Here is a 27489-nt window from a genome sequence, read left to right on the forward strand (position 1 = left end):
GTCTCACCATCAAGCATGCCAAATCGTGATTACGCAGAGACGGTTTCCCAAACATGACTTCACCATTTTGAACAACGCACAACCCGTGGAACTGTTCTTTTCAGTCTGGTTTCGGCTACACATGAGGCTATCAATAGTTTGATGACCATGATGTTGACACATGCTGCGCAAGACGACGTTGCTCGATCCGGCGGACGTATAGCCGATCTCGTCGAACAAACACATGGACAACCGCGTTGAACTCGTTGAAATGCAATGTTACTTGCCATCCCTCTTGCCGTCCTCATTGTCGTCTCTGTTACCCCATCCATTTTGGATCATCAGACGTATCTGCGCGAATAACAAGACTCTGCCAGTTTATCTAGGATAACCACATGTAGAGGCAGAGGCAACCTGGAACCGAGAGCTGCCAGTGGTCATCGAACAGAGCCCCGTTCGCAAACAAGAAAGCGAGTTGAAAGATTGATGAGTCGTCGGAACCGTGAAATCAGCTCTGTCCTCGCCCGTGGGTAAACATCCGGTGTGGTCATACTTACACAAGACTTCTACCAACAGCAACTCAACATCCTTCTCAAGTAAACTGAAGTCGTGTTTGAGAATCACTCCGAAGTCCTTGCTCGAGTCTTCTTTGCCTGGAGCCAAGTTTCACCGCATTATCTTGCTAATCCTTACAAGCACCGTTCCATCTGTGATCTGCTCAATCATGTCGATCAAGTGCACGAATTCGTACCCCCTCCTAAGCCAACCCAGACGCCTAGGAAGCCCTCACAGAAACTGCCCTCGCAGCCAAGGAGCGCCCTTCTAAGCACCTCTCCTAGCTAGAGGAAGTCCTCAAGCCTAAGCCCCGGCTGAAGACGTCTTTGCCTGGATTACGCCTGACGACCTAGTCCAGCTCCCCGAAGTACACCAAGTGGTACCGGCTGATGCGTCCCAAGGACATGGCTTTGTGCTTCTCCGCTTCCTCGCTGCAAAGTGCGAAGCAGATGAAGCAAAGTCTCTCGATAAGGTTACCGGCTCTGAGGTACTTGAGCTTCTCGCCCTGGGAGCGAGGTTCATGGCCTTGCATGGTACAGTTGCCAGACTCCGTCTCTCTTCTCTCGCTGATAGATCGATTCAGGGGCCTGGGAGTGTAATCTCAACTGTTGCGCAAGGCTCGAACCTCTTCGAGGTGCACCCCAGGTGACAGCGGAACCGTTTTCTGCCGCACAGAGCTTGGTCGTAAGATACCATATGCTTGGGCCTGACATTTGCGTGGCTGGAGCATCGCCGTCTCGGGGATATTTCTCAGTTGGCAGTCATCAGCAACCCCTGGGGCTCGGTCTCATTGGCATTGTGGCTTGAGGACATATCTGGCCCGGTTTGGCGAGCATGGCTTCGGTTGGTCTTATCCCGGCGTCCTATGTCACAGCCAGTTCGAAGCGTCCATCTGGATCTACAAGACTCAAGGGATTTGGGTCAATGTTGAATCGTGTGAATAGGAACCAGCCGGGATGGCGCCCTCTTCTAGAATCAGCCTCCATGCTCGAATACAGACTCGTACCGTCATGGACGTGCCGTGATTATTTTCGGTGAGGGAGAAGATGCGCTTCAGCATGGTTCCTGGTCTCCAGGTTGGACGAAGCTGACGAACGTGGGGCCACGGTTGTAGATGTCGATGGTCGATGGCTATATTTGCTGAACTCGTATTCATCAGCCCACGGATAGTAATCGCCAAGTTAGAACAAAGATGTACGCAAGAGAGAGAGGAAGTAGATCCAAGGGGATGGCGCGGAGCGACATGGACTCGGCTGCAGCGATGAAGGGACGGGTCAGGCTGGATGAGAATACCAGATGGTTGCATATGACGTTAGCCGAGGAAGATGGACAGGCAGATATAATTATATGCCCCAACGGCGCCATGTAACCCGCTTTTGTGCTCCCTATTCCAACCTGCTTTTAGCTCCTGCCTATTAACCCAAGAGTCAGGCTACGGCTGAGACCATCACCAGTGTAGCGCTGTCGGTTGACTCGCCTCCAGGAGGCCAAAGCCAGGGAGAAGGAGTAGTCTGAGAAGATGGGGCGCGATGGTAGCTCGGATACGGCCTCTCCTGAGAGCGATGTAGCACATGTAGCACAGTCTCTATCATTTTCGCTTCAAGCGGAGACGCCTGACCAAGTTCATGCCATCTAAATAGCAGGCAGTTTCTTTGGGGATTGATACCACCAGCCAGACGCCGTGGAGTCGAAGCCACTCTCAGACTGCGTAGAGGGTACGACAAGGCTGGCGACAAGAGGGATATCGGATATGACAGAAGCATGGCCCTGATTCGCGGTGCAGACGTCGCTGGGTGTGATGGGCTCGTTGATGGTGTGTCCATTGAGGATCGGGCGCTTGGCGGCCTGTCACATAGAACGTCTTTTTGATTCGTGCATGCTGTCAGCGCAACGATGGTCGGCGTGTAGCTATATGAGTTGGGCTTCAACCGTATTGAGAGGTTTGACAGCTGTTTGACCACCTTGCACCGCTCCCTCGCGTCACCGTCCCAGATAACCAAGCTCCTTACAACGCATCCTCGAAGGCGCCCGTTTACTGCAGGCTCTGACCCTATGACTGCTAGTCATCTGGTCGCCGGCTATTTATGGGTTGAGGCTGAAGCTCAGGAAGTTCCTGTGCAGGGGTTATGGGTGGTCTCCTCTCCTTGGCTGCTGCCGTGATGGCGTAGGCCGAGGACATCAAGTCCGCGGTTTCCGAACAGCGGGATTTGCTTTCAAAAGACAATGCATGGGGTACCGTAACCGCCTGGACTCCACATGAGTCTATTGCAGATAAGGTGTGTGCCAGGTGTAACCCGAGATCAGGCGCTGCTTCACCGATGCTTGATTCGTTGCCACCGTTCTCGTGGTAACGTCTTGTGGAGATTGCGAAGGGCCATATCGCGACATCCATACCGGTTCCAGCAAGATACGGATGATTACACCAATAAATAAGTGTTACATCCCTCCTTCAAAACGGTATCTCGCTACGTGGGGATACACGCAGGGGGGGCCGGGGTGGCACGATAGAGAATCAGGCTGCGCGGGTTTTAACATAGATCAGGCTGTGTCTTTTCAGTGTATAAAGCTCGTTACCCCCACCATCAAAATCTGAGGCTTTTTCACAGCAATTCTGACAGCCTTCTTTCACCGATTCCCCCACGCCATCGTTCTCCAAAATGAGCGGCTCTAGCCTCAGCCGTTGGCGCCAGCGTTGGCTGGTCGCTCCTATCATCCTCGCCAACGTGCCTTCAACACTCGCTCAGGGGCAATTCGAAAACTTCTTCCAAGGATGGGATAGCATCATAAAAGAGTCTCTCGATGAAAATTGCTCCAGTCAATTGAACAATTACAAAAAGAACCCTGATACGAAATGGTTCGTCGTCGACTATATACTCGACGATTTCTCAGAATCTCGAAAAGCAGAAGGAGCCGCCGCTGCACTCACGTTCGGCATGGCGCCGGTGGTTCTCCAGAGCATCGGGCCCAACACCTCCGAGACGAGCCTCTTGTTCATGCGTCGGCCTCTGCTTGCTTTGCTCCTCGCCATCTCGTCACCCTGGCCGCGCAACCCAAAAAGCAAAATCCACGACAAGATATATGCAGGAGAACAATCGACGGCGACGACACCGTCTGTGAAACAGTCAGAAGATCAGCCCGACGAGTGGCCAATCTGGCCTGACAAGGAGAGCAAGGGCATGGCAATGATGGTGTTATTCGTCGAGTACGCGCTGGCGCTGGGAGCGGCAGCCAATGTGGCGTTGCTGTCATACCAGCTCGGTCATTTGGCGTTCTTCGCGTCGGCGAACAACACATATGACCCCGTCCTATTCACGTACTGTTCGCTACTCATTCATCTCGTTGGTATATTCAGCATCTTTCTGAACTTCCGGGTGGACGATGACGATGAGGACATGAATTGGTTTGAACGGTGGCTTTTTAATGAGTTCCAGCTATCTGCTTACAACGCCCCGTTGCGACTCAGAAAACCGAAATCGGAAGTTTGGAAACCTTTGCGGTTGTTCATAAAATGGATTCTGTCAATTGCGCCAACCTTACAGGTGCTCATGGGAACAATCATGTTGTCTGGCTCGCTCCTTACCGCCCAAGGCGATGCCCGTACCTGCCTGTTCAGGTACATTGGCAGTACAATCGTTGCTCGCGGTCTGGTCGAATACGAACTCTGGTGTTTGATGCGCAAAGACGATGATACGAATGGCAAGCCGGGCACCCATGAGAAGACCGAGACGGGATTCTCAAATGCTCCTCTCATCCGCAAATTAAGCTGAGAACAGTTTTTGGTCCAAAAAGACGTTTCTTACTTCTAGAAAGAGTTCGGGAATACTGTAGGAACAATGGAATTCGGCGGACGGCTGGGTGGGTGGGTTAGGTCTTGGAGCGACCTGAGGGGATTCGGAAGCTTCTTCACCAGCTTCTTGAGACAGCCTGCGGTCGTCGGCGTATAAATGAGATTCACGTACGCTGGATTCAACTTGCGGCAGCAGGAACATATGTCGTGGATAGCTATCATGATATTGATGGCCGGGGGGACGCATCGTTGCGATTAATAGAGACTAAAAGATGTCGAACAATACAAAGCTGCCGATGCACCTCAACCAGCCTCACACCGTCCTCTACCCGCCCTGTCGGTGAACTAGCTCTGGAGGATAACCTTTACCTTGCGACTCGAGAATCATCGACATCTCCTTAGCCATCCTCGAGACCGAGGATCCGCTAGCCATAATCCGCGACGCTTCTTTATATAAACGAGGCACGCTGCGGCCGCTGTGCAGGAGACCGACCCCAGTGATATGAGGTCTTCTATGGTTTCTGACCTCCAACCAGCCGTTCAAAAGATCCGCGTCAACGACTTGGTCGAGCCGGATGATCTCCGTGCTCGAAGTTCCGACGCTGACCCCGCTTCCGGCGGAACTGGGATCTTGCTCAAAGATATCTGCGTACACCACCATGTAGAGCACGCATATCAAGACGCTTAGAATGTCAAGTATTGTCGCAACTCTGGTAGTGCGGAAGTACTGAAGAACCTGCGCTGCATAGTACAAGCAGTGCCTGGCTCTGCCGACGTTCTGCGGTATGATGTCCAACAGTTCGGACCGGGCGTTGCTGTGGCCTGCATCTGTCGTCTGCCATTTGCTGTAGGAGTTGAGTAGCCGCAACGGTGTAAACGAGCAGATGGAAAGAACTCGAGACAGCAAGGCGAAGTCGTTCGAGTTGGTACCGGCGTCCGTTCCACGCAGTACCTGAGAGCACCCTACTTGAGACAACGCATCGAAAGCTTTCTGGGAGAGCATTGTCCCCATTCCTAGAGCTAGACCGGGTTGACTGGCAGTACTGCCGACAGAGCCAAGTCCCATCGCTCGTAGCAAATCGCTCTCGGCAGCTTGCTGCACGATGGCCGAGAGCAGGATTGTAGACTTGGCCGGTTGGTCCAGACTTGTCGGCACTACATCGCCGAGACCAACGCGTGCAATTAGAGCACAGATAGTTGATGAAGGCTGCGGTGGCGGGTGAAGGTGCCACTGCTCGTAACTCGATGACCAGTGCGCATCAGCTGTGGGCACCGGAGTTTGCAGCTCGGCAATTGAGAGCAAAGGAGGAAGCATGAAGAATGTTGCCTGGAGGCATTCCCACCCTTTTTGTGTAAGTCAAGTCGCCGAGGGTGGGTTTAATGAAGATGACTTACTCCAAGTAAAGTGTATGATCCGACGTTTGGCTTCGGCTTGAATCCACTGGGACCATGCGTGGTTCGCGTCTTCAGCGGATGTATGCGTGTGCATCAAAGTGCCCTCTCGAGACAGAAGTTGGCGACACAAGGTGACGAGGATATTCCGGTGGAATTGCACCTCCATGACAATGTTCCACTCGCCCGAGAGCCACTGGCTCTGATGAAACAGCAATAGAGATTGTGCGCATGTCAGAACGTCATGGCTCGAAAGCTCTCGAATCTGCAACAAATTGAATGTCGCATCAGTACGATATCATGAGGAATAGTTTGATGATGGGCCTTACGTCTCTTTTCAGCATGTGCTGGGCAATTCGCTGCAGTAGTAGAACATGATCTTGATGGTGGTGCGCTAAGGAGTATCGACTGCCGAGACACACCACACTGAGCACCAGCTGCCACATCTCAGACGACGCCTGGAATGTCGGTTTGTGTAACAAAGGCATGCGTGGATGAAAGTGCTCAAAATACAATTGCATATAGGTATCAAGGTATCGCAAGGATGGGAAGTTGGCGTCAAGTCCCTGGGCTTCGTGCTGTGGTAGTCGGGCTTTGATGGCTTGGATCATGTGTGCTCGCGTTTCTGCTGTCATAGGAGGTACATGAGGAATGTGCTCGGCGATCAGGATGTCTTCTTCTTCTGCTGTCAGGTTGTCTGGTACATTAAAGACCTCAACGACCTCTACGCCTACTCTTGGTGTTGCTTTGGCTCCGAAGCTGTTCTGCACACTCTGGTCATCCGCAGATTGACCGATGGCAGCCAAGGCGGCGTCTCCGAAGCAGAAGTCTGTCGATGTCCCAGGCCCAAGAGAGGGCACCGGCGAGAAAGGAAACAGGAATTGCGCCGGGGTCAAGAGGGCATCCCAAAGAAGGTCTGGCTCGAGCGAAAGCTGGTCTGAGACGCAAGATTGCGAAATGATGGGCTGCAGGTGCTGGCGAGGCGGAGAGAGGGCGGCGGATACGTCGTCATCGGCTGCAGGTTGCGCAACGAGGATAGTCTCGTTGTCAACACAAGCTGGTTGGTACAAGCAGCGACGACCTTTGTTTGTACAATTGGTACAAGGTGCCGGCCTGCGACCATCGCAGCGTTGTTTAGCTTTGGCGCAGGCTTCGCACGCGCGACGTTGGTCTCGTGAGGAATTATCATCATTGGTTTGCGTCCATTCAGCGAGGACTGCAGTGCCATGTGTGCGGACATGCCGTTTCAAGGTGTCCCTTTTCCCGCCGAAAGTCAGTCACAGACACACGAGACATACAACATGTTGAATACGGGCTGTCTAAGGCACGGAGAATACATACCTCCGGGAGAAGGCTCTCTTGCAGATGTTGCATGTGTGAGAAAGACGGCCGGAGTGGCGGTCCAGATGCCGACTTAGATGTTCGCGTCGACGGAAGGTCTGCCCGCATTCGGGACACGGCAGTGATGCGGAGGCGGAGGAGGAGGGGGAGGATGGGGGGCCATTGTCGTCACCGATGCCATCGGCAGCGCCATCGTTATCGGTGTTACCGCCTCTATTGGCAACTGCGGAGGCACGCGATCGCATGTTGAACGATGTAGTGAAGTGTGAAATTGCGGTATGTCTGCGGAGCAATAGGGGAAATGTTGGGGTTCCGAAATCTCGGGGCGGCGGCGGGGGTGGGGGAGCCCGAAATATGTGGAGAATGCGGCGGGGCCGCGGGGGTGGAGGGACGCCGAGAAGCGACTCCCGTCTTGCACTCTACCGACCGCCACCGCAACTCGTTAGTGTTGAGGAGACGAGGCACACTCTGTCTCCTCAATCAATCTCGGTAACACTTGCATCAGTAGGTCAGATTGCCTCACATGTGAAAGAAGCCGGCACAGCTGAAACGTTATGAAAGACATCGTATTGCTCTGAAGCCGTCAGTTGAATCCTTTGTATTTTAATCATGTTGCAATTTTCAGAAGAGTATATCCAATGTACCTAGATGCAGTGCAGTCACCTTGGAACCCGTCTTCCTCTCGACCGCTTGCGTAGCTGGGCTTACATCCACCGTCCACGGCTTGATCGGCGCCTCATCGTGCAAGCACCAGATCACCTTCTTGGGCTCTCCCAGAAGCTTCGACACTTGTACCGCGAACTGCGCCGCCGACCCATCAAACGGCCGCCCGTTCAAGTTTGCCCGCCCAGCAATCGCCTGAATGAGCACGTCTGGCTGTGGCTGCACCGTCTTCAATATTCCATCGTATGCGCCCAGATGCCCGTTCCACAGCAGTGTCTTGCCCTCTCCAAACAGGAAGTTGTACATAAGCTGCCCTCCGTCAAAGTGAGACATACATGCCCTCGCCGGACCGTTGACGTAGTCGACGAATGAGCGCATGCCCGAGTCCACAGCGTCACGAGGGTATGTGGTCGCCGATCTTGAGGAGGCCGTATTTCATACCGAATGTGATATCCAGTGTACATGCGTACTGGCTTGCTCCTCCAATGTATTCCTTGCCCGTATCCATGATCGCAGGCACATCTGCATGCGAGCCACCAGGCATCAGACAGTGCAACGAAGGCCAGACATGGACGGAAGCCGCGGCCAGTTTACCATCTGGAGCCGCAGGTGCGCCTGGTGGCCCAGGAGCGATGTCAACTTCACCACGAGCCGCGGCGCGGCGACACTCAAGAGGGAAAAGAGGAATGCGCTCGCCACCAGATACCGGGATCAATTGGTCCTCGGGCACTCCAGCTGACCGAAGGACGTTAATAGCTTCGCCGTTGGCAATTACATGCGCTCCGGTTTTGATTGCGATCTTGTCGGCTCCGGGAAGACTGAGAGACACCTAGTGAGCCGGTTTTGTGTGTGCGAACTGATATGATTACAATGCTAGCGTGACACTCACTGGTCAAAATGTGCGTGGGAGATGAAAATGTAATCCGCTTCAGTCACATCGTCGATAGCCAACACTTTGGGCAGGACATCTGGTCGCTCAAGCCATGTGTCCAAGAAGATGACGAGGCCGTTGGCTTTCACGCGAAACGTGGTGGCACCTGTATAATTAATGAGCCTCATGAATCCCGGCTGGGCAGTCAACAGACACTGAATGTGGTGGCAACTTACCGAACCACTCGATTGTTGCATCCATGCTGTGAAGTTGTTGCCGGTCAGCACCGCGGAGTGGCGAACGAAGCAAGTTACAGTTCAGATTGAAATGGCTTCGTCTGGATTGAATCTTATGCATCCACCTAAATATAGCCAGGTTGGAATCGGAGACCCTCCGGTGACCAGGCCCGGGGACCCCCGCAACTCCGCACCGCAAGACGAACTTGTCCCACACTTTCGGGTTTGCTGAAACTATCCCGTCCAACGCAGCCTTTGTGACTACTAAACGACTTTCAGAATCCTGTTGACAAGCCGTGTCCAGCCATCATTTCTGGCTTGTGTCAATGATCCTCGCCAAGCGACAATCCCGTCGGGCCTCACAAGCACACCGCCAGACCCGTCTACACCGCGGTACTTCTCCCATTGCCCAGTCTCATCTTGCCATTCATCTTGTCCAAAAACCACCACTTTCACCCTGTCGTCGTCGATCCTCTCCTCTAGCGCATTCTCTACGAATAGGGTTAGTGCGTCCAAGTCCAAGAGATCACGCAATGCCACTGTCCTGTCGTCGCGCGTCACCCACGCATGGGGCAGATGATGCCCTGGAATCGTCGACATATAGTACGTGTGATGTACTAGTGTGCCGTCTGCAAGCTGTTGTCCTCCATGTGTCGCTCCACCTTCAGAGTTGATGTCTGCGCTTGGGTAGAACCAGCCTACTTCGTACCCTGGTGCCTTGAACTCGGTATTCAATGCTTGCGATGCCAACTGGATAAGACGCTGCTTTTCTGCATATTCGGGGTGTACTTTGTCGAAGAATGCCGTGCCTGCCGCGAGGTTCTCAGCCTGACTCTGCGACGCGCTGACGCCCATGACACGGTCAATCTGGCCTGAGTGAGAGCGCATGTTGTTGAGACTGGTCTGTCCAACGCGTTTTCCGACCTCTGAGCGCTCCTCGTAATAAGTGTCAAGGAGACTGTCATAATGCCTGCTTGAATCCTTGAGAGCCATGGACAGTTTCCACACAAGATTATTTGCGTCTTGTATGCCAGAGTTCATTCCCAAGGCTTTTCCAGAATCAGCATTGTTCGAAGATCATGTCATATGTGACATCAAATGCGTGTGGTTTACTTACCGCCCCATGGTGGAATGCGATGAGCGCTGTCGCCCACCAGGAAATGACGTCCGACACGCCATTGCGATGCGTAAAGAGCATTCACCGTCCACTCGCTTAGGGAGATCAGCTCCATGTTGAGGTCCGGTATGCCGATGGTCTTCCTCGCTCGAGCCAGTGCCGTCTCGGCATCAAACTTGGTTGGGTCGTCTGCTGCCTGGGCGCAGACAAACATCCATTCCTCTATTTCTGGACTGGTCATCGCTTCTGGCCAGGGTCCCAGCTGATAAAGGTAGCCGGTGAGCGTGCTGCCCCCCATCGCTGGGTTCGTGAACCAAGTTATGAAGTTGCGGTTATCGGGATGTAGTGCTCTGATCGGAGAGCGAATATGTGCGCTTATCATGGTCAAGAGGTCGCCCTCGCCGCTCCACTCGAATCCCAGCTGGGTTGTGAACTGACGACCGCCGTCCGCAACAATCACGTACGTCCCTCTGTGCCGGGAAACGTCACCCGTGCTGCGGTTCTTCACAGTAACTTCCGCGAAATCGCCATGATCCTCTGTCGTCAACACCTCATGGCCGTAGAAGATTTGATGAGGATTCAACTCCACGGCGCGTCGTTTCAAGATCGGTTCCAATTTTATCTGCGGCAGAATGCAGTATCTCGACGGGCTGTGCTGGGCGTATTCCGCTGCGTATTGGCCGCCTCCCCACGCATCTCTGGAGAACACTTCTTTCCCCTCTTCTCCAAGCGACGTATACCAGGCGGTTCGTCCGGCTATCTCGGCCGGTGCTGCAATGGCGTAGACGTCCTCTTCAACTCCCATGACACGAAGAATCTCGGTCGTACGCTGGTTGATGCCGCACGCTTTTGGATGGATTGAAGTTGACGGATGGCGTTCGAAAAGCATATTTGATATGCCTCGCAAAGACAGTAGTATGGAACATGTCAGGCCAACTGGGCCGCCACCAATGATGACAACAGGAACGACTCTATTATCTCCTTCACTGGCCATGGTTGCAAGTCTCACTGATCAATTAGCTGAAACATGTAGCGAGAGCATGCTAACGATATATCAGATGTACGAAGAAAGCGAAGGTTAAAAGAAGTAGCGCAGGTGTTCCGTGGCACACCCCGCACGAGAGAACTTGCCTCACTACACAATACGACGCTGCAAGGAGATTACGAAAGCACCGTGTCATTGCTTCTGTTGATGAAGCGGCGGGGTTCCCCGTTTGCTGCGGAGAATATTCCGTTGCGGAAAATGTGCAACAACACATGAAGCGGGTGTTCGTTCCTAGGACATCCGTCGCAACATGGTGTCGGTAAAGCAAATCCCTCGTCATGCTACACTCACAGCATCCTTCGCGTTTATGTACACATTGACTCAATTGCTAGATACAGATCTCTTACGTGCACTACTTCTCATGCGATACATAGTCTACCTTCACCACGGTTTTCAAGCCAACAGTCTCCAAGGCTGAAACAAACCATCCCATCGCGGTCAATGCCATTCCAATGAAACCTATGATCATCTTGCCCGACACCGTCGTCAAGTCCAGCGAGGTTACACTCTCACTGGCCTTCACCATCTTGAATGCGCGTGGGTACATCTCCGCGTCGAATGTGCGCACCAAGGCGGCAAGCTCTCCATCAGACAGCACGTCCTTCTCGAATGTTGCTTGGTGAAAAAGCTCGACAAGATTTCCAGCATCAGTCAGTGCCTGGTTTGCACCCATACCTCGGCCCGGCGTCATTGGATGCACCGCGTCGCCGAGGAGGATCACCCGCGAATTCTTGTCGATACCATTCCGCCAATCCGTCTTAGGCTTGAAGGAGCTGGTCACAAGACCTGTCCGGATAGCCTCGGTCGCCGATCGTATGATAATTTCCAAAGGTTCGCCGTAGCCCAGGTCGTTTCGGAAGTAATCTATAAGGAGAGGAATTATTTTTTGAGGGTTCGAGCCGGCCTTCGCTATCAGCTCGTCTCCCCGAGCTCTGGGTATACCGACTGACCAGAACAACGTGTATGACTCTGTATCACCGGTATTTAGGTCCCTCTTGGCGTCGTAGACAGATGAAAATCCAGCAACGTCTTTGCCGCCCAAGAACATCACCGAGCCAGATTCGACGAGCGACTCGGGCAGCTCATCCAGTACGGATCGTGAAATGGTGCCGCGAGACTGAATCAAGGTCATGGCCTCCAGCTTAATCTTGTTATTTAGGCCAACCTGCCGGTTGACTTGGCTGCCGCTACCGTCTGATGCGATAAGAATGTCGGCCTCCTGTGAAGCTTGGCCATCGAAGTACAGCAGCACGCCGCATTGCTCGCCCGGCATGAGCTCAAAGCGAGTGAAGGTATGGCTGAAGTGAACCCGCCCTTGAACGAGTAACGGCTGCAGGAGAGCACCACGCAGTCCCGTTCTGGGTATAGGCTGACTCTTGGGATACAACTTGAGATCGCCTAAGCGTAGGCGAGCCGCGAAAGTCTTGGGGTCAACAATCGTGGGCGCTTCCGCCTGATCACCGGCCCAAACCTCGCGGATCAAGGACCAAAGTTCAGGGTCGGAGACTGTCTTCAGAGCGTTCAAGCCATTGGCGCTGATGCGGAGCTGATACCCGCCACGCTCTGAGTTGAAGGCAATGGTATCACGTTCGAAGACCTGGACATCGAATTTTCCAGCTGGGTCTTTCAGCAAGCCGTTGGCGACGGCAAGTCCAGAGATGCCTGCGCCAATGATGGCGACTCGAATTCTGCGATGATTTCCTTCGTGAGGAAGAAACTTGGACGAGGCCATGGTGACTAATATGGTTAAAGTGAATGAAAAGGCTATCTGCGTAACAACCAACCGCGGTAGTTAGAATGAAGAGACATTTCCCATCTCGGAAGCCACGAGGTCTATCTAAAGTAATTATCGCCTGTGCCAAGAGGCCCGCATTGTGGTCTTGTTGATTGCTCTGGAGGTACGGCACAACACCACATCGGAATACCCCACAATGCGGAGGCATCCGTATGAAGCACGGAACCTTGGACGACGGCGTCATGTTCCTCTCCTCACCGTAAAAGCATCCACCCACCGTACGAGGGCTTCTTGTGTGCTGCCAACACCCAACGCATCTGACGTCTGGAGACACGGAACAGCCATGGCAACAATCAACATTTCAGGAATAGCCGTACCCCGCCTATGCTTCGGAGTGGGAACCCTCATGAAGTGGGCACCCGGCCACACTCACCCACTTCCTACGGACAGCAGCGTCGAAATTCAACAAGCGATTTACGCGGGCTTCCGCCACTTCAATACTGGCGATATCTACACCAACAACGACAGCTTTGCGAAAGTCCTCCGCCACAGCAATCTCAAACGCTCCGAGATCTTCCTATCCCTAAAGATCAACACCTACGCATTGTTAGGATGTCAAGGGCGCGATCACATGATCCAAGCCGTAAAGCAGGAGGTTGAGCGGTTTGGGATATTAGAAGGTTATGTCGACATTCTGCAGTTGCACTTCCCGCCCCGCGGTTACGCTGGGAACATGACAAATCGCGAGGCATGGCGTGTGCTGGAAGATCTCAAGGATCAGGGAATTGCTCGCATTGTTGGCGTGTCGAATTGGTATGTTGTCAATAACACGACCATGTGATGTAGGAAGATCAAGGCTCACGAGCGCGACTTTTAGGACCTTGCCCGATTACCATGACATCTTCAACGCCAGAGACCTTAAGCACCCTCCGCAGCTGAACGAGTACGAACTCAATCCATTCTTGCTGTCTGACCCCAAATTTCGGCAACTCCGCGAGTTCGAAGTCAAGCACAATGTTGTCGCAATGAGTATGAACACCATCCAGCCAAGTCTTTGGGGAATGAATCTCCCAAGCTGACAGCCGCGCAGACTACGGGATTTTGACAGCCGTTAACGGTCGCTTGGCTAGTCAAGATAGCACAGCATTGTTACAGAAGTTGGAAGAGCAGTCAAAGCAGACGAAGCTGTCCACAGCTGATCTGCTGCTCAGCTGGGCATACTACCGTCTTGGCGGCATTCTCGTGACATCTACATCGAAGGCAGATCGCGCTAAAAAGACCATCGAGCTTCTTTCGGCTAAAGATGCGCCAGTCGATGGTCAGATCTACGAGGAGATTGAGAAGGCAGCAGCACTGGATGGCCCCGAAGGTAAGGTATCCTATGGCCATCCTCACATGGAGAAAGCTCGCCAGGAGCATATGAGCGCTCAGAAGTAGGATAAGCAAGTAGTAATATCAATATCTACACCTATTAACTCAAGATGGCCTGGACACCCTATCCTTCCTATCCTTCATAGTCATTGAATCACACGTGAGCCTTCAAAGCATGTGCGCCATTAATCGACACGTTTCGCTATCGTTGTGTCTCCTACTGTTTTAACGTAGGCTATGGAATTTTCATGATATGACTTCAACCCCGCGTTAATATTCTCTTCTACAAGAGAGTTCAACTACCCCACCGCCACTTGCCTTGAGAGTTTCGGCACCCCACCACATCCTGCGACGTCACTAGTGTTTCCCCGCGCACTCATTTCTCAGGAACCATACGTTATAAGCTTTGCCTACACTACGAATTTCCAAACAAAGCATCTCCAGGCGAAAATTGCCATGTCTTATCTTGTGCTCTTTGGTTCCCTCGCGCTCCTTGCCATCAGCTGGCTGCTCAGCCACATCCGTTCATGTCTTTCACTCCCTGGAGCGTACGGACCTGCACTCGCCAAATGGACTGACGCATGGTACATCTGGAAAATATGGCAGGGCAAGTATGAGGCATACGACATCGAAGCACATAGGGAAGGCTGTAAGTGACTACTACTCACTTCCTGGCCCGTTACTCATGACCACCAAAGCCAGGAAAATCGTTCGCATCGGGCCTCGCATGTACAGCCTCGATGATCCGGCCATGGCCCGTGTAATCTATGGCATCTCATCTCCTTTACCAAAAAGCAAATGGTACGATGCCTGGGGAGATCCTAGCATCCCGAATCACAACCTATTCAGCGCGCGCGATCACGCCGTGCATGGCCTCATGCGCCGCAAAGTCGCCAGCATGTACTCCATGTCGACAATCAAGTCCTACGAGCCCTATGTGGACAGCTGTGTTGCGCTTCTTCTGAAGCGTTTCGATGAGTTCGCCGAAAGCGGAGAGACGTTCGACCTGCAGCAGTGGATGCAGTGCTATGCATTCGATGTGATCGGTGAGATCACGGTGAGTTTGGTGTTGGCTTGTTTGCCCGATTGCATCAATTTTCTAAATTTCATAACAGTTCGGCAGACGAGTGGGTTTCTTGGAATCTGGCGGACAAGATGTCGACGGCATCATGCGAGGTCTAGAAAACGCCAATGCCTTTTCCACACTTTCGGGCGTCAACGCTGTCCTACTGCCAATACTTTTTATCCTTTACGGTAACCCTGTTCGTGGTATCGCAAGTTTTGCGCGAAAGCTCCAATCTGAGAGCGATGAAATTGACATCAAGGAAAAGCATGGCGGAGAGACCTTCCTGGCAAAAGTTCAACGACTGCAAAAGGAAGACCCGGAGGAATACGAAAAGTTTCGTATTCGAACGATTACTCTGACAGGAAACGTCGCAGCCGGTAGTGACACCACAAGCATCTCTCTAACAAGTGCGCTATATTACCTCCTCACCACCAATGGTGTCGCAGAGCGCTTGTACGAAGAGCTCGATTCTCACGGCTTCTGCTCTAGTCTCGACGAACATATCACTTTTGACCAAGCCCAGCAACTTTCGTACCTCCAGATGGTCATCAAAGAAGCCCTGCGACTCCATCCAGCCGTCGGCTTGCCCATGTGGCGCGAAGTCGTAGGGTCAGGTCTGGACGTCGATGGAACCCATTTTCCACCTGGGGTACGTCTTTACAACATGGCACAGCCGCATGAAAATTTACTGACAGCTTTTGACAGGCACTCATCGGTGTCAATCCATGGGTAGCGCACCGGAACACAGATGTCTTTGGCACGAACGCCGCAGACTTCGTACCAGAACGGTGGGATCCCAATTACACCTCCTCGGAGACATTGGCGGCCATGGAGCAGTACTACCTGCCTTTCGGAGCGGGCGCAAGGACCTGCATAGGGAAGCATATATCCCACCTGGAGATGGTGAAGTTGATTCCAGAGCTGGTCAGACGGTATGAGTTCAAGTGTATTAGTGGGGGGTTGAAGACAATGAATAGGTGGTTTGTTAAACCGCAGAAAGTGCTCTTCAGCGTCAGGAGGAGAGGAACCAGAGCTTGAGTTTGAATAGCACAGTAAGGTATCTACAGCTTGTCTAATAGTCAAAGCGAAGTTAAGAAGTCCCCATCCATTATTGCGGGTGGTATGCTACTGTCTTAGACAACTTCCGCGTGGCCTTCTACTATTCCAGTGTTGTAACTGAACATAAGTTAAGCTCACAAGCTAATTCTAGTTTCTCTAGGTCAAGATTCAAATGGCTCGATGTCTGGAGAGCGCCTAAAGTGTACGTCTTATTAGTTTGTTGTGCGATTTAAGCGAGCTGTTTGGCCAATCTGGAAAACCAAGCCACCTCACATCAAAGACGACAACGGGACAACGCTCGCTCTCCGTCTCTCCCCACCGGGGGCTCCCCCCATCGCAAGTCAAAGAGTTCAGCACATCCTTGCTCATCCCGGTTTCTGACCTGGATGCGGCGCGTCTCCGATTGCGGGGGTGGGGGGCCCGTCTTTGGAGTATCGCAAAACCAATCTGGGGATTGCGGAGTTCTCAGTAAGTAGTATACTTTATAATACGTGGAAAATTGTTTACATCTCAAAACTTCAGATATTTTCATTATCATTGTATGTTGAACTACGAAGAACTTAACACCATGGCACAAACTGCACAGCCGTTCTCTGTACCCGTCTTGTTTACCGAGCTCGACCATGAGCCAAAGAATACCTGGATTGCCTATGGCTCTTCTGAGAGGCGAATCATCTCCAAAGGATGGACCAAAGACGAGGGTCGTAAGGCTTTTGCCGTCGATACGGTCTGGGAGAAGGATGTCCGCATTCCGCTCCGAGATGGTGTCGAGCTGTTGGCTGACGTTTTTCGTCCGCTGACATCTGACGACAAGCCTGTCCCAGCCATCATGCCCTGGAGCCCATACGGCAAGACTGGAACCGGTATGCAGCAGCTCGACATGTTCCCGTGGAGAGTCGGCGTGCCTCGCTCTGCGACGAGTGGTCTTGAAAAGTGGGAGGCTCCTGACCCTGCTGAGTGGGTCGCCCGCGGTTACGCTGTTGTCAATATCGACGCTCGAGGGTCTTTCAAATCCGGCGGGGATCTTCACGTGTACGGAACCCAAGAAGGCCGTGACGGATATGACTGTATTGAGTGGATTGCGCAGCAACCATGGTGCAACAAGAGGGTCGCCATGGCCGGGAACTCATGGCTTGCGACAACGCAGTGGTTCATCGCTGCTGAGCAGCCTCCTCATCTGACTTGCATGGCGCCTTGGGAAGGGCTTGGAGACTACTACAGAGAGTCTATATGTCGTGGTGGCATTCCTGACCATGCTTTCTGGGACGTGTTGATGGGGTGGGCATGCGGTAAGCGTTGGGTGCTTCTCATGTGGGTGTTATTTGCGAGCCTTTTCTAACGTAAAATTTGTCATAGGACCTGGGATGCGCGAGGACGTTGGCGCGATGGTGGAAAAGTATGGTACTTGGAACGACTATTGGGAAGACAAGAAGCCGAAGCTCCGCAACATTACTGTTCCGATGTATGCCACTGCCAGCTTCTCAACTGGGCTACATACCGAGGGATCAGTCAGAGGATTCCAGCTCTCTCGATCATCTGAGAAATGGTACGTCTACCGTCGGGGTGAGGCGCATTAATATCCACTCTAACTGCTGAAACGCCGAAATAGGTTGCGCTGGACGGCAACCCAGGAATGGCACGACATCTACAAGCAAGAGAATCTTGACGACTTACAGCGATTCTTCGACAAGTACATGCTCGACAAGGACAATGGCTGGGAGACTACGCCCAGGGTCCGATACTCACTGCTGGGCTACAATCGGCCAAGCATAGTCAACGAACCGGCTTCGCAGTTTCCGCCGGCCAAATTCAGGTACGAAACCTTGTTCCTTGATGCTACAGGCGGAGCTCTAGGACACCGCAATCCCCCAACTGAGAGCGCGTTTGAATATCAAGCGGATTCGCCTTCTGACGATGGATGCTCGTTCATCCACACCTTCGAGGAATACACTGAGCTGTCTGGTGTCTCGAAGGCTAAAGTGTACATGTCAACGATTGATCATGACGATATGGTAAGTTTTCCGCTCAGGGGGGCCATTTGCGTGCGTAAATCGTAATGCTTACATCTGAACGAACTTCTACAGGATGTCTACGTTGTGCTACGCAAGCTGGATAAGAACGGCAAAGCACTGTGGCACCAGAACATTCCCATGGAAGACCTCCCAAAGGGCACAACAGTTGACGATATTCCGAACGAGAACATCTGGTAAGTTACAACCGTGCTTGAGTTTATCATCATAGTCAGAAACCATACGCCTCAGAACCCTCTAACACAGGCAAATTCTCTGCAGGCGCTACATTGGACCCAACGGCCGGCTTCGTGCGTCGCATCGCGCCATCGCAAATGAGTCGCTTGAGGGCCTTGATCAAGATGCATACATGGAACTAATGGGACCCGCGTACGTGTACCATCCACATACCGCACCACAAGCATTACGCCGCGGCGAAGTTGTCGAGCTTGAGATTAGTCTCTGGTCTGGTGGTATGATCTTCGATGCTGGAGAATCTATGAGGCTCGAGGTCAGGGGTCGTCTTCCAATTGTGCCCGAGTTTGAAGGTTTGGACAAGCGCATGGTGAATTACAATGTTGGGCGGCATAGGCTGCACACAGGTGGAAAGTATGAGTCTCAGTTCTTGGTGAACCTATGGAGGAGCGGCAAGTAAGGGCCAGACAGATTCGGTGTTTTGCGTAGCTTATTTTGAGTAAACATTGCTTAGATCTAGCTATTCAAGACATCTTTATACTGACTTGCATCTCTGTGTTTTCCAAGAAGGCGGAATACACCGATGCCGTCGGCCATCAGGTTGCTGAAGGGTATCGGCATAATTCTACCCGACTCACGGACGCATGACAAGATCTCAGAGAAGCTCCTATTATCTTTTCGTAATTTAAGTGATGCTCTACGCTAGTCATCCCGAACGATGGCTCGGCGGGCATTTGCCACAACCTTTCGACACCATATTCTTCGGCTGTTCATAATCCTATCTTGATTATCGCACCGGAACCCAACTATTCTGTGTCAGTACTCAGGGCCGACATAATGCGTGGTCCTTGGAGAAATTCACTCCAAAGGTACTTGGTTTCGGCATGGGCATATGGGCCGGAATGAACGACATTACGGCGGCTTGGCATGCCGGTGGCATAAGATGTCTAAATCGCCTACAGCAACAGTGCCATGGACTCTGTAAAGACGATTTCTTCCCATCTTTGAACTAACACATTGGCGTCTTTCACTGGAACATTCATGAACCTAATGGGGGCGGCATTAGCGGCGACGATCAATTCAGTCACCATTCATAGTCAACTCCAACATAGATATCCGCCACATATGACCATACCCATTGGAAAACTCGGGATCCCGTCCGCTCTCCCATAGATAAGCCAATGAGGGCTGGAGTAGTAGTCGGGTCGGTGACGACCGGCGAATGCCCGGTGTTGTATGTCTTTTTGCTGCGTACGTTAGGTACTCAACTGAGTGAAGGTACTTCAGGTGTCAGTGCCTTCTTTTCGATTCATGTCACAACCCGGTTAAACTTTTGTCTTGGATATGATGTCTTTTGAAATAGATCTCAGCTATATTTACTCAGAGGTTGTGGTTGTAGGTTTCAGCATCCCTTGTGGACAAGGAACTTGGCTGGCCACGATCACAGGGAACCCTAACCCCCTTAGTGACGTGTCACTCTTTTCTCAGAGAACCTCGAGACTTGACCGCTATCACATACACGACTGAATTAGGGTAAATAGATGTAGATGAGCAAATTGCTGCTACTCGCGTCTACGAATCCTAGCAAAGTGGATAATTTCCCGGGCCACACAGCCCTTCACTCGGCTTATCAGCACACCCAGAACGACTTGCTTACGTTCCCAAGGTCACATCTACAATTATGGGAACAAAGTGAGAATGACTGAATGATGCAATTTTGGCTAGAACGAAGATGGTATATAGGTGACTTGAAAAAAACAAATGAATGCATTTAGCAGGTTTGGCAAACGTTGCCAGCGCAGACCTGCCCCTTGTCCGCGCACGACTCAAACTGTTTATAAATGGTCAGCTTGACTGGCTCTGTCACTCCACGCCATATGAGTTGATGGACTTACATAGTTCCATGTCATTTTGTCCCTGCCTGGGAAGACATTGCACTGTACAATGTTGTTCCCAGAGCACCCAAAGGCGTCCTTGTACACGCAGTCTTTGCCCTGATCGGCCTGCATCGCAACCGTTTGGCAGTTTCCGGTGTTGCAGACTTGTCCTTGATCGGGGCATGATGTCTCCTGCGTAGAAGGGTCAGCTTTGGTTGTTCTTGTTGGAGGGCGGCTCGAAGCAGGGAGCTTACAAAGTTCCAAGTCATCCCAGTGTTGCCTGCGAAAACATAGCACTTTACCACATTGTCGCCTGAACAGTCTATGGCATCCTGAACATCGCAGCCTTTGCCTTGATCTGCTGCCAATGCGGCCGTGGCGAATAGTGGGAGGAGGAAGGAGAAGCGCATTGCGAAAGTACGATGTGAAAGAGGGCAACTGTTCAATCAAGAATGACGAAGTGCAGTAATGACGATGTAGTTGAGGTGATTACGTCTGATCTTTGTGAATGCGGAAAGTCGGGCCCACGCACCTGGGCAGGCCATGTTCTTTAACTCTCTTGACCGGTACCATCAGAGCAACTCCCGTAAACTAGAGTTTGCACAATTTTCGACAACACATCGAATTTGTCTTGGCATTCAGGTACAATCCCATTAGTCGGATAAGCCGACGAGCATAATTGAAATTTTTATGCATAAGCGAGTCAGGAACCGTCAACTGCCTCGCATTTTTAATAGGGGAAAACGAAGATCATAGGTGCATTGACATAATTTTCTAAGGCCTTTCACAGCCACGTTGATTAATTCGAGACTCGAGTCAGTTATGAAAATGTCTATTAGATTGATCTCCTGACAATACACGGCTCTAAATGGGTTCCCCGAGTTTATTCTACCTCAGCGAGCCTAAATTACAGGCTAAACTTACCTCTACCAGTGCTTCAGACAGAGCACATAAAGTCTACAGCTCAGAACCCTCCGTTTGTGCTGAATCATGTTGCTGTCGAGAACCGATACCGAGTCTTTGGGATAAAGACATAACAACTGGCACAGCACATCACCAGGTCTTTCAGCGCACATCTTGTCTCTCCACAATTCAATCCATCTTCTACTTCTAAGAAACATGAAGCGCCATATCGAACTCAACAGCTTGCGAGCCACTGCCGCAGCCTTCCTTCTTGTTCAAGGCGCCAACGCCGGCAAGGTCTACTGCGCCAATGCAGAGGAGAAAGTCGTAGCCGAATCAAATTGCGACGGCACCGCACCACCAGGAACCTTCTACATGTTCAACAGCGAAGAAGAGCTCGGCATCGGCTCCAAAGTTTCACTAAAGAACGCCGAAGTATACGACAGCAACGAAGCGTTCGAGAAGCGACACGAACTATTCCCGGCCGACGAGCCCATGCAAGATCTCGAGGACAATGGTTTTGGGAAAAGAGCCTGTGGAACCGGAGCTGGAGGTGGTTATCGTGGGGGTGTATTTGTTCCTATTATTGTTCCCGTTATTATTGGCGGTTGAATAGGCTCGTTGCGCGCCTGTCCAACACACAAACTTGTCCCCTCGCGCTTCAGCTGAGGATGGTCAACCGAGCGATACCCCTGAGTTGAAAAAGCAATACATCTGATTCTTTTTTATCTTCAAAGTTCAGTGCCACAAGGACAGAACGTGACTACCTTCGCGGTGATATCGTATGATTAGTTAGAGACAACCCCCGTTTACGCTGTTCTGTTCTTAGCTAGACCGTTGAACGCCATTTCCGTATGCTGCCGGTCGTAACGCATTCAAGAGGGCATTTTACTACGTAAGGCCGTTTGTCTCCGGCCGTTCGTCTCATATTCGTCTCATGTTCGCAACTTTGATGGCACACTGATCACCCTGCTGCCCTGCACTGCTGCGGTTGCAGGGCCCAAACGGCCCCCACGACATGAGCACATTTAAGCATTTAAATGCCCACTTGCTGCAACTTTTTTGAAAATAGTCTATTTTAAGGGTCTATCAGAAGCTGAGCTGAGCTGAGTCGCTCGTGAGTGGATCGAGTTGTGAATAGTGTCGCGATTACTCGTCGCCCACCCGCAGTAGCCCTGAGGAACTGTCAAGAAGGAGCTTAAGGACAAGCGACGCTTTTGTCTCAACAACTCCACAACTTTGTGAGGTATACGAGCCAGTCTTCAAAACCCTTAAGTGAGACCAATGTCTGCCTGTAACCACCAAAGGGTAAGGCTACATCATCAGCATCGACGGAGAGGGCAGGCCAACTTGGATCGACATAACTGTCAACACCACTGACTCTGCTCCGGCCGCTATTCCAAAGCGCGACGCTGCCAGCAACAACTTCCGCGCCAACAAGCGGTACAACTGGCCTTCTGGAACCTACCCGTGGTGCCCCGTTGGGTACTGGTTCTTGGAGAACGACTTCTACCAGCACGGCTGGGACGCGTTCTATGCTCAGTGGCAAGTGCAAGGCGAACGGCGATCACAAGTTTCCGAAGAACACCGTCTTCGCGAATTACCAGGGAACCTCCGTCTCGTACATGTGCGCGTACACTGCGAACCCGTGCAACGTCAATGAGTGGGCTGATGCTGTCGGCTGGGCGGCTTCCAACTGCAAGGGCCGCAGCAATGGTTGGATGGAGCCTGGTATGTTTTCTAGTCAATGGTTCAACACGGAATCATGAACATTGAACTGACCATTGAATACAGGATATCTCCATGTCCCTGGATGGAACAAGGTACGAGATGATGAGATCTGGAAGAAGTTCAAAAGTCAAGAGAAGCTGATTACGGTTACAGAGATACGGTTATGCCAAGTCGGGAGCTTCAATCTGCTAAAGGGGGTTTCCGCCGTAATAAACCCCCTTTAAAGTAAGAATAAGGCAACCAACGCCCGTTCTAACGACATTGTCAGTCGGTACAGATGATTATCGTTCACGTTGGTGCTTGTTCCGCACATTTGGAAGGGGTTGGATGGATTCAAATATGTGACTACGCCGAGCCTTTAGGGTATGTGTTTCTTGGCAGAATTGGCACTACGCCCGAGACAACTAGTCGCTAATCGTGTTAACTGCTGAATGTCATACAAATATGCATGCTCTCACCCAAGCTAGAACTCCTGTGACCATTAGAACACTACCTGTCTTTCGGGTTGATATGTACTGGATGTGATGAACATCAGAAGCGGCCTTCCAAACTATACACACCGACGTATCCCAGGCCTTGTTTCAGTCGACACAAATCCCTAGTACTTCTTCTCAAACTTCAAATCAACAACATCTTGAGGCTTGATAGCCTTGACCCTGCTCCCTCGGATATCCGTCCTGTTGAGCAACTTCTCAAATACAGGGGCGAACTCCCTGCTAGTGGTGATCGGGAAACCGTGAAAGTTCGTCACGCCCGGGTCAACCTCGAGCTGAACCCGATATGCGAGGTAGACTTCGTTAAAGCGGATGTTGGTATCCTCGTTTTCGCGAGCCGCGGCGACGGCAAAGCTGAACAGGGCGCCCTGGGTCACGGCCGGGGCGACGCGAAGGCCCCACTCGCCCTGGGCGCCGGTGCACATCGTCCAGGTGGTCCCAGGAAAGCCTTGATCGAGCAGGTAGGGCACAGTCGCGCGGTAAGCAACTGTATCTCGCGTGAATTAGTTTCTGGTATACTTCTTCAAGAATTGGGCTTTTGAGGGTGTACTGACTGATGTACGTCTCAAAGTTCGCGGTCATACTCGCGCGGAATGCGGCCACGTCAAGATCCAGAATCTTCGCGTCGGCATAAACCCAGCCAGCTAATGGATATGTTTCAGCTCTATGGTTTAGCAGTTGAGAAATCCGTGTCAAGACTCACGCGAGGCCCAGACATGTTGGAAAGGAGGCAGCTTTCCCTCCCGCACTTGGTCGATCACCCCCTTAATCGAGTCTTCTGAAGTTGTGTCGGCCTCGACTGTCGTGATACTCTCGCGAGTGCCGACGTATTTGAAGATCTTCTCTGCGCTTGCCACGTTACGTACTATGGCAATAACATTGTGCTTGGCGTTAAGGGCGCCGATAATGGCGGCGATGCCCATGTTGCCCGAGGCGCCAAAGACGAGAACTGTTTCGGTCATGTTGTCCTTTATTTGAATGCGGTGATGGTAGAGTGTGTGCTACTGTGTGCCTGATGATTTGAAGTCCATCTCAGCGATCTCGATGAACTCCAGGCCTTTATATGACCTCACTCCCGCTCACTATCACCATCGCTCAACCGAGTCTCTCGCAAATCCGGACGAGCCGCCGGATACGACTCAACTGAATACTAAGCAGCTTACACAGCAGACGGCGCAACTCGGAAATTCGTCGATGGTGAGTTGGTAGGTTTTAATTTTGCAAAGTATTCCTCGGTCTTTTCGCGTGTTAGCAATGGCCGAAAAGGCCGTACGGTGGTGATTTGAGTGCTCGTAGACCGAAATGTCCGTGCTGCATAGGTTGACGCGGTTCGCAAACACGCGGGGTTCCGTGATTAATAATGAGTCATCTTACTCCGGAGGCAGCGGTATAAGACGGCGCAACCCTACCCAAGCATGAACAGTTGTAAAGTCAGAGTACAATCGTGTACCGGCAAGCGTTTGAGGGCCGTGACGAGGTCTGCCGGAAAATTGAACAGTCCCCCGGCCATGCTCAGACGAAATCTGGTTGAATATCCTTGCGGAAGGGTACAAGTTCATTCGACAAAGCTTTCAGAACGCGTATGGAATCAGAATGGCGCGTTGTCGGTAACTCTGTGTACAGTTTCGAGTTCGGCATCCCACTCCGTTAGTAGGGCCCGGTTCATTTCCCCCGGTGTGAACGGATCGGCACCCGCTATAAAGCCCCACAGGGACCGACGCAGCTCCGCCGGCCGGGCAGGCAGCCAAAGACATGCTGACCTTGGCTAGCTCTAAGGAATGAGCAACAACAATGTATCTGATCGTTTCTCCCTAAAAAGCCATGGAAAGACGCTGTGGTAGTATTCGTGGGAAATAAATAAAAATTCAATCCACAATGTCAGAGCCCTTTGAGCCTGAGGTGTGAATAGCGTCTGTGAGTGTTCCAACAAAATGTGATATCAGTTTCTGGGGGTACACCTAATAATATTCAAAACTACTAGTCAATCGGCTAACTTTACTCAAGTCCGGGGCATATCATCTACGTGTGACGTTACATACTTTCAATCCTACGACCGATCATATGTCTCCTTTTTCCATTTCTCGACCAGTGCCTGTTTCTTCTCTTCGCTCAGTCCGGTAATTCTACTGAAGTCGTAGCCCTCTCGGGGCCAGTAGCCGTCAGCACCTGCCAACCAGAGGTCGGCTCTCTGTCTTTCAGATCGTTGGACATCCTCGTCGGTCCAAGAGGCTCCCAGCCGTTGGGTGGAAGGCCCTTCTCGTCTAATCGCCGAGGATCTGCCTCGCAACCGTATCTCGGGCAGCTCATCGACATCCCACATAACGTAACCACATTCCCAGAAGCCTTGGTCCAAGGCGTTGAAATTTGTGCTCCAGATTCCATCGGTCCAGTGCATGGCCAACCACACGCGGAATGGAGTCGAGGAGAGTGAATCTTGTGGACCATCCATTGGCCGGGCTACTAGATCTAGTTTGCCCGCTTGATAGATTTGAGACAGCTCCGCATCCTCTACTATATTAAGAGCAAACAGCATTTCCTGATCGTAATAGTCGTCTGCAACTACCGTCTGACACAGCTGTTGGAAAGGCTGGTAGTCGCCATCTACCATCTCAAAGTCGAGTAGATCTAGCAGTTTAAGTCTTTGTTCGTAAGTTTTTGCGTTCATGACCGACACCAGAAATGGAAGACCATTGCAAAGCTGCAACTCAGACGTAAGCTAAGATGTCTATAACTAGTCTCTGGGAGATTGAAGACACGGAAGAACTTGGTGCATAACTCACATAGCTCTGGACTCGGTCCAACTCCTGAGGGTCACGCCGCCATTGCACGGGAAGTTCGCCCCACACGACGTCATGTGCAGCAAGCTCATCGTATGCTCGGGTGCTAGTTAGTGATATTGAAAGCTGAAACAATACCTTCTACACATACCAGTAATGACCTTGTTCTCAAGATAATGGTACACGCAGATGAGTTGCTCGTTGACCCATGGCGAGAATTCTGTGAAGAAAGGATGTCTATGGCCGAAGTTATAGCCGAAGTACGGGATTAAATCCCTTTTAGAACCCTTCCTCCCGCAGTATAGGTTACACATGATTTGGTAACGATAGAAGGCCCTGTCCAGACGGAACGTTTCCCGCGGGTTTAGGTGTCCCGCATGCTCCAGCTCGAATCTTTCGACAAACGCGGGAATCGTCTCTCTGGCAAAGCCATCACGGAGAGACTCAACGGCCGCATGGTTCCTGCTAAGGAATGCGTAGTCGTCTAGAGACAGATCGATGAGAGCTGCTGCGGCACGGCGAGGCTCAGATATGCCCCGGGTGAGATCTCTCAGCAAACTATCGATGTCATCTTCAGCATCGCCGATGAGCTTTGTTGACCCGAGAAGTGCAAGAGCGAATGGCAGTGTGATGTCAGGAATCTGATTTGCGATGATGCCGCGAACTACGGAGTGAATGTTGTCTTTCAGAGCATCGTGGAATATGCGATGGCTTAGGATGGCGAGCCCGAGCTGTTGGATAGAGGGCAGGTGGGTGAGAATGATGGCTACCACATGCAACGGTACCCGTTGAAGTGGACTCGATGCCATTTTCAATAGATGAGGCCCCGTGAATTTTGCCAAGGGAACGAGCAATGAAAAAGAGACGAAGGATGAAAGCGGCAAACAAGATGGGCTGGGTACGAGTACAGAAAGCGGCAGGCTGTCTGAGTCAATGCCGACACAGGCAGCAGGCAACCATGCCAAGAGCGGGGAGGTGTTTTTACTGCCGGCGAGGTATTCACTGTTTGGTTTAAGTGAGGCTTAGAACAAACAGAAACTGGATAGCTGATTGGCTGCACCCCGGCCATAAACGCTTCTGTCTCACAGCGATCTTGAAGTCGTCCGACATTTTTCAGCTTCTTGCCCGCTCAAACTGTAAAGTCCAAAGATAGGCCGAGTTTGATATATGAGTAAGAAATCTAGCGATTAGCTTGCTGCTGATATTTGGAATATACTTCTAAACAATCTGAATAACTTCTATATATAAACGGTTGATTCGCATGAGAACTCAGGGAGTGGGACGAG

At 51.7% G+C, this 27489-nt stretch overlaps 13 protein-coding genes across 13 annotated transcripts; 6 read left to right on the forward strand and 7 right to left on the reverse strand.

Annotated features, from left to right (window-relative positions):
- Positions 1-3191: 3191 nt before the first annotated feature.
- On the forward strand, positions 3192-4301 carry CGGC5_v011313 (uncharacterized protein; the record flags this gene model as incomplete). The annotated part of the gene is made up of 1 exon (XM_032032849.1): positions 3192-4301. The coding sequence occupies one exon, from the start codon at positions 3192-3194 to the stop codon at positions 4299-4301; it is 1110 nt and encodes a 369-aa protein (XP_031888204.1).
- Positions 4302-4646: 345 nt separating this feature from the next.
- zas1-0 (Zinc finger protein zas1) lies at positions 4647-7299 on the reverse strand (the record flags this gene model as incomplete). The annotated part of the gene is made up of 4 exons (XM_066152515.1): positions 4647-5665; positions 5717-5978; positions 6043-6728; positions 7128-7299. The coding sequence occupies 4 exons, from the start codon at positions 7297-7299 to the stop codon at positions 4647-4649; spliced, it is 2139 nt and encodes a 712-aa protein (XP_066008277.1).
- A 376-nt stretch (positions 7300-7675) lies between these two features.
- On the reverse strand, positions 7676-8849 carry CGGC5_v011315 (UPF0173 metal-dependent hydrolase; the record flags this gene model as incomplete). The annotated part of the gene is made up of 4 exons (XM_032032846.1): positions 7676-8135; positions 8188-8535; positions 8607-8754; positions 8825-8849. 4 exons carry the CDS (start codon positions 8847-8849, stop codon positions 7676-7678), a joined length of 981 nt encoding a protein of 326 aa, XP_031888002.1.
- Positions 8850-9088: 239 nt separating this feature from the next.
- Positions 9089-10830, reverse strand: pheA-0 (Phenol 2-monooxygenase; the record flags this gene model as incomplete). Its single annotated transcript, XM_032032845.1, has 2 exons — positions 9089-9873; positions 9942-10830. The coding sequence occupies 2 exons, from the start codon at positions 10828-10830 to the stop codon at positions 9089-9091; spliced, it is 1674 nt and encodes a 557-aa protein (XP_031888125.1).
- A 508-nt stretch (positions 10831-11338) lies between these two features.
- cctM-1 (FAD-dependent monooxygenase cctM) lies at positions 11339-12718 on the reverse strand (the record flags this gene model as incomplete). Its single annotated transcript, XM_032032844.1, has 1 exon — positions 11339-12718. The coding sequence occupies one exon, from the start codon at positions 12716-12718 to the stop codon at positions 11339-11341; it is 1380 nt and encodes a 459-aa protein (XP_031887826.1).
- Positions 12719-13064: 346 nt separating this feature from the next.
- CGGC5_v011318 (NAD/NADP-dependent indole-3-acetaldehyde reductase) lies at positions 13065-14158 on the forward strand (the record flags this gene model as incomplete). The annotated part of the gene is made up of 3 exons (XM_032032843.1): positions 13065-13534; positions 13599-13750; positions 13812-14158. 3 exons carry the CDS (start codon positions 13065-13067, stop codon positions 14156-14158), a joined length of 969 nt encoding a protein of 322 aa, XP_031888123.1.
- Positions 14159-14548: 390 nt separating this feature from the next.
- PDAT9-0 (Pisatin demethylase) lies at positions 14549-16416 on the forward strand (the record flags this gene model as incomplete). Its single annotated transcript, XM_032032842.1, has 5 exons — positions 14549-14741; positions 14791-15149; positions 15208-15807; positions 15864-16082; positions 16378-16416. The coding sequence occupies 5 exons, from the start codon at positions 14549-14551 to the stop codon at positions 16414-16416; spliced, it is 1410 nt and encodes a 469-aa protein (XP_031888124.1).
- A 369-nt stretch (positions 16417-16785) lies between these two features.
- cocE-0 (Cocaine esterase) lies at positions 16786-18881 on the forward strand (the record flags this gene model as incomplete). Its single annotated transcript, XM_066152516.1, has 5 exons — positions 16786-17506; positions 17574-17763; positions 17827-18229; positions 18302-18423; positions 18494-18881. The coding sequence occupies 5 exons, from the start codon at positions 16786-16788 to the stop codon at positions 18879-18881; spliced, it is 1824 nt and encodes a 607-aa protein (XP_066008308.1).
- A 1311-nt stretch (positions 18882-20192) lies between these two features.
- On the reverse strand, positions 20193-20708 carry CGGC5_v011321 (uncharacterized protein; the record flags this gene model as incomplete). Its single annotated transcript, XM_032032840.1, has 3 exons — positions 20193-20252; positions 20317-20490; positions 20553-20708. The coding sequence occupies 3 exons, from the start codon at positions 20706-20708 to the stop codon at positions 20193-20195; spliced, it is 390 nt and encodes a 129-aa protein (XP_031888122.1).
- Positions 20709-21417: 709 nt separating this feature from the next.
- Positions 21418-21813, forward strand: CGGC5_v011322 (uncharacterized protein; the record flags this gene model as incomplete). Its single annotated transcript, XM_032032839.1, has 1 exon — positions 21418-21813. The coding sequence occupies one exon, from the start codon at positions 21418-21420 to the stop codon at positions 21811-21813; it is 396 nt and encodes a 131-aa protein (XP_031887823.1).
- Positions 21814-22736: 923 nt separating this feature from the next.
- On the forward strand, positions 22737-23124 carry CGGC5_v011323 (uncharacterized protein; the record flags this gene model as incomplete). Its single annotated transcript, XM_032032838.1, has 3 exons — positions 22737-22932; positions 22996-23024; positions 23086-23124. 3 exons carry the CDS (start codon positions 22737-22739, stop codon positions 23122-23124), a joined length of 264 nt encoding a protein of 87 aa, XP_031887824.1.
- Positions 23125-23530: 406 nt separating this feature from the next.
- On the reverse strand, positions 23531-24388 carry CGGC5_v011324 (uncharacterized protein; the record flags this gene model as incomplete). The annotated part of the gene is made up of 3 exons (XM_032032836.1): positions 23531-23913; positions 23981-24070; positions 24130-24388. 3 exons carry the CDS (start codon positions 24386-24388, stop codon positions 23531-23533), a joined length of 732 nt encoding a protein of 243 aa, XP_031887810.1.
- Positions 24389-25473: 1085 nt separating this feature from the next.
- CGGC5_v011325 (uncharacterized protein) lies at positions 25474-27012 on the reverse strand (the record flags this gene model as incomplete). The annotated part of the gene is made up of 3 exons (XM_032032835.1): positions 25474-26124; positions 26207-26301; positions 26355-27012. The coding sequence occupies 3 exons, from the start codon at positions 27010-27012 to the stop codon at positions 25474-25476; spliced, it is 1404 nt and encodes a 467-aa protein (XP_031887809.1).
- Between the last annotated feature and the right edge of the window lie 477 nt (positions 27013-27489).

The sequence above is a fragment of the Colletotrichum fructicola genome, assembly GCF_000319635.2.
Source record: "Colletotrichum fructicola Nara gc5 chromosome Unknown KSG_Nara_v1_contig06, whole genome shotgun sequence".
In the NCBI taxonomy this organism is placed as follows: Eukaryota; Fungi; Ascomycota; class Sordariomycetes; order Glomerellales; family Glomerellaceae; genus Colletotrichum; species Colletotrichum fructicola.